General features: G+C 38.0%; 1 protein-coding gene across 1 annotated transcript; it reads right to left on the reverse strand.

Moving 5' to 3' along the window:
* Positions 1-494: 494 nt before the first annotated feature.
* LOC105715995 (olfactory receptor 10A2-like) lies at positions 495-1,466 on the reverse strand. Its single transcript, XM_012450536.2, has one exon. It carries the CDS (start codon positions 1,464-1,466, stop codon positions 495-497), a length of 972 nt encoding a protein of 323 aa, XP_012305959.2.
* Between the last annotated feature and the right edge of the window lie 653 nt (positions 1,467-2,119).

Below are 2,119 nucleotides of genomic sequence, written 5' to 3' on the forward strand. Positions count from 1 at the left end.
TATTTCATAGTGTACATCACTCAGTGTTAATAGCTGGTGATTTATTTATATATGACTTTAAGACATACAGAGAGCAGAGTAATTAAGGAGTATACTGCACTTAAGAACTTAACTTCTGATAGTCTACATTTGATACCAAAAAGATATTATTACTTCCTGTTTATTTCATTTTTTGTTTTGTACTCATAAAGAATATTTCATTTTCCTCAGGAAAATGGTGTGAAACATACTGGCCTTAATGCTATTACTACTGGAGAAGGAAAAAACTGGTGGCTTGACACGAGATGCTCAGTAAATATTGTTGAATGAATGAATTATTAAACAATTGAATAAACCTACTGTGTAGTTTCCTTTAACTTACAGGCATTGAAAAAGTACGAGAAATCCCAATGTTTTCTGGTACCTAGGCTACAAATGGTTTAATGAAAGAATATGTTGGTAGAAGAATCATAAAATTGGGTAAACTCTCTGTACAATAGCATAGGTTTTAGCTACTATGGCTGGTTTAGACCATTTGTCTGAGAGTTCCTTTGTGTTACCCTTTGAAAGGCTTCCTTTACTTCCTTGTTTCTCAAGGTATAGATAACAGGATTCAAAGCAGGTGTGACCATTGTGTACATGAGTGCAGTTGCTTTGTCTGTTTCCGGAGTATGTGTACTCTTTGGTTGCAGATAAGTAAACAAGGCAGTGCCGTAGAACAGAGAAACAACCAGGATATGAGAAGAACAAGTGGAGAAAGCTTTGTGTCTTCCAGCTGCTGAAGGGATTCTCAAGATGGCCGCAAGGATGCACATGTAGGAGCACAGAATGAGGAAACAGGGACTCATAATAAAGAGCATGGAGACAGCAAATATCACAGTTTCAATTTGGGAGGTATCAACACAAGCCAGTTTCAGTACAGGCATGATATCACAAAAAAAGTGTTGAATCTTTCCTGTTCCACAGAAGGGCAGAGTGATGATCAGGGTGATCTGGGCTGACTCCACCAGCACCCCAGTGAACCAAGATGCTGCAGCCAATTTCAAACAAACACAAGGGCCCATGAAGAGAGTGTAATGCAGTGGATAACAAATAGCTACAAAGCGGTCATAAGCCATGGCTGCTAGTAAGCAGCATTCTGTCAGTCCCAAGATGGCAAATATGTACATCTGGGTTGCACAGCCACCCACACTTATGGTTTTGGTCTCCACCAGCAGGTGCACTAGCATCTGAGGTACCACACTGGTGATATAGCACATCTCCAGAAATGAGAGGTTCACCAGGAAGAAATACATTGGAGTGTGCAGGGCAGGGGTGATCAAGATCAGTGAGATGATGACGAGGTTTCCTCCTATAGTGCATAAGTAGATGATTAAGAACACAATGAAGAGGACAAGCTGTAATTCCTCTAGAGAGGAAAAAGCCACAAATGTGAATTTGGTGCACAGGGATTGATTTCCATTTATGGTAGGCTCAGAGCTAAACATCTGTGAAGACAACAAAGAAGGCAGATTAATGGGAATGCAGTCATGTAACACAGCTCTCTACTGAACCACAGCAAAGGAGCCTTCCTAGAATCAGTGCTCTGAGATGTGAATCTGGACACCTGGGTTTCTTCTGTTAAATCTTTCTAAATAACCACACAATTAAACTGAATACATATTCCTTTCTGATTTTCAGTTATGGATTATATGCTATTTTCACAAACATTTAGAGAAAACAATGATTTTTAAGTTACATATTCTGAATTTTTTGTTTTTGTCTTATCACTAATCATATCTGAAGCTGTTATGTAGTAATATATGAAGACATTTTAATTTTAAAGGAGTCACATAAAAATTGATAGATTAAGATGTAAAGGTGTTATAGTCTGGCCTTCCAAATTCTATAACCTTCTTCCTTAGAGCTACACTTAAGGGCTTGAAAGGGAGCATATTTCCAGCTATTTATCTACATACTTATATACATATTTTACTTAATCTGAGCAGAGTAAGCAAATAATTATAAAACTAAGATCCAAGAAAGCCAAAAGCACCAGAGTCTCCTTTCCACAACCTCAATGTAAATTTGCAAGAAATTACAAAATAGGAGAACATACCCAGGACCACAAAGTAAACTTTCTTCTCCTTTTTGGGCTCCT

This window comes from Aotus nancymaae, unplaced genomic scaffold (genome assembly GCF_030222135.1).
Source record: "Aotus nancymaae isolate 86718 unplaced genomic scaffold, 86718_ANA_hifiasm-v0.15.2.pri h1tg000016l, whole genome shotgun sequence".
NCBI lineage: Eukaryota > Metazoa > Chordata > Mammalia > Primates > Aotidae > Aotus > Aotus nancymaae.

Excerpts from the sequence above, each read along its gene's own strand:
- LOC105715995 (XM_012450536.2), bottom strand. The coding sequence starts at position 1,466 with ATGTTTAGCTCTGAGCCTACCATAAATGGAAATCAATCCCTGTGCACC.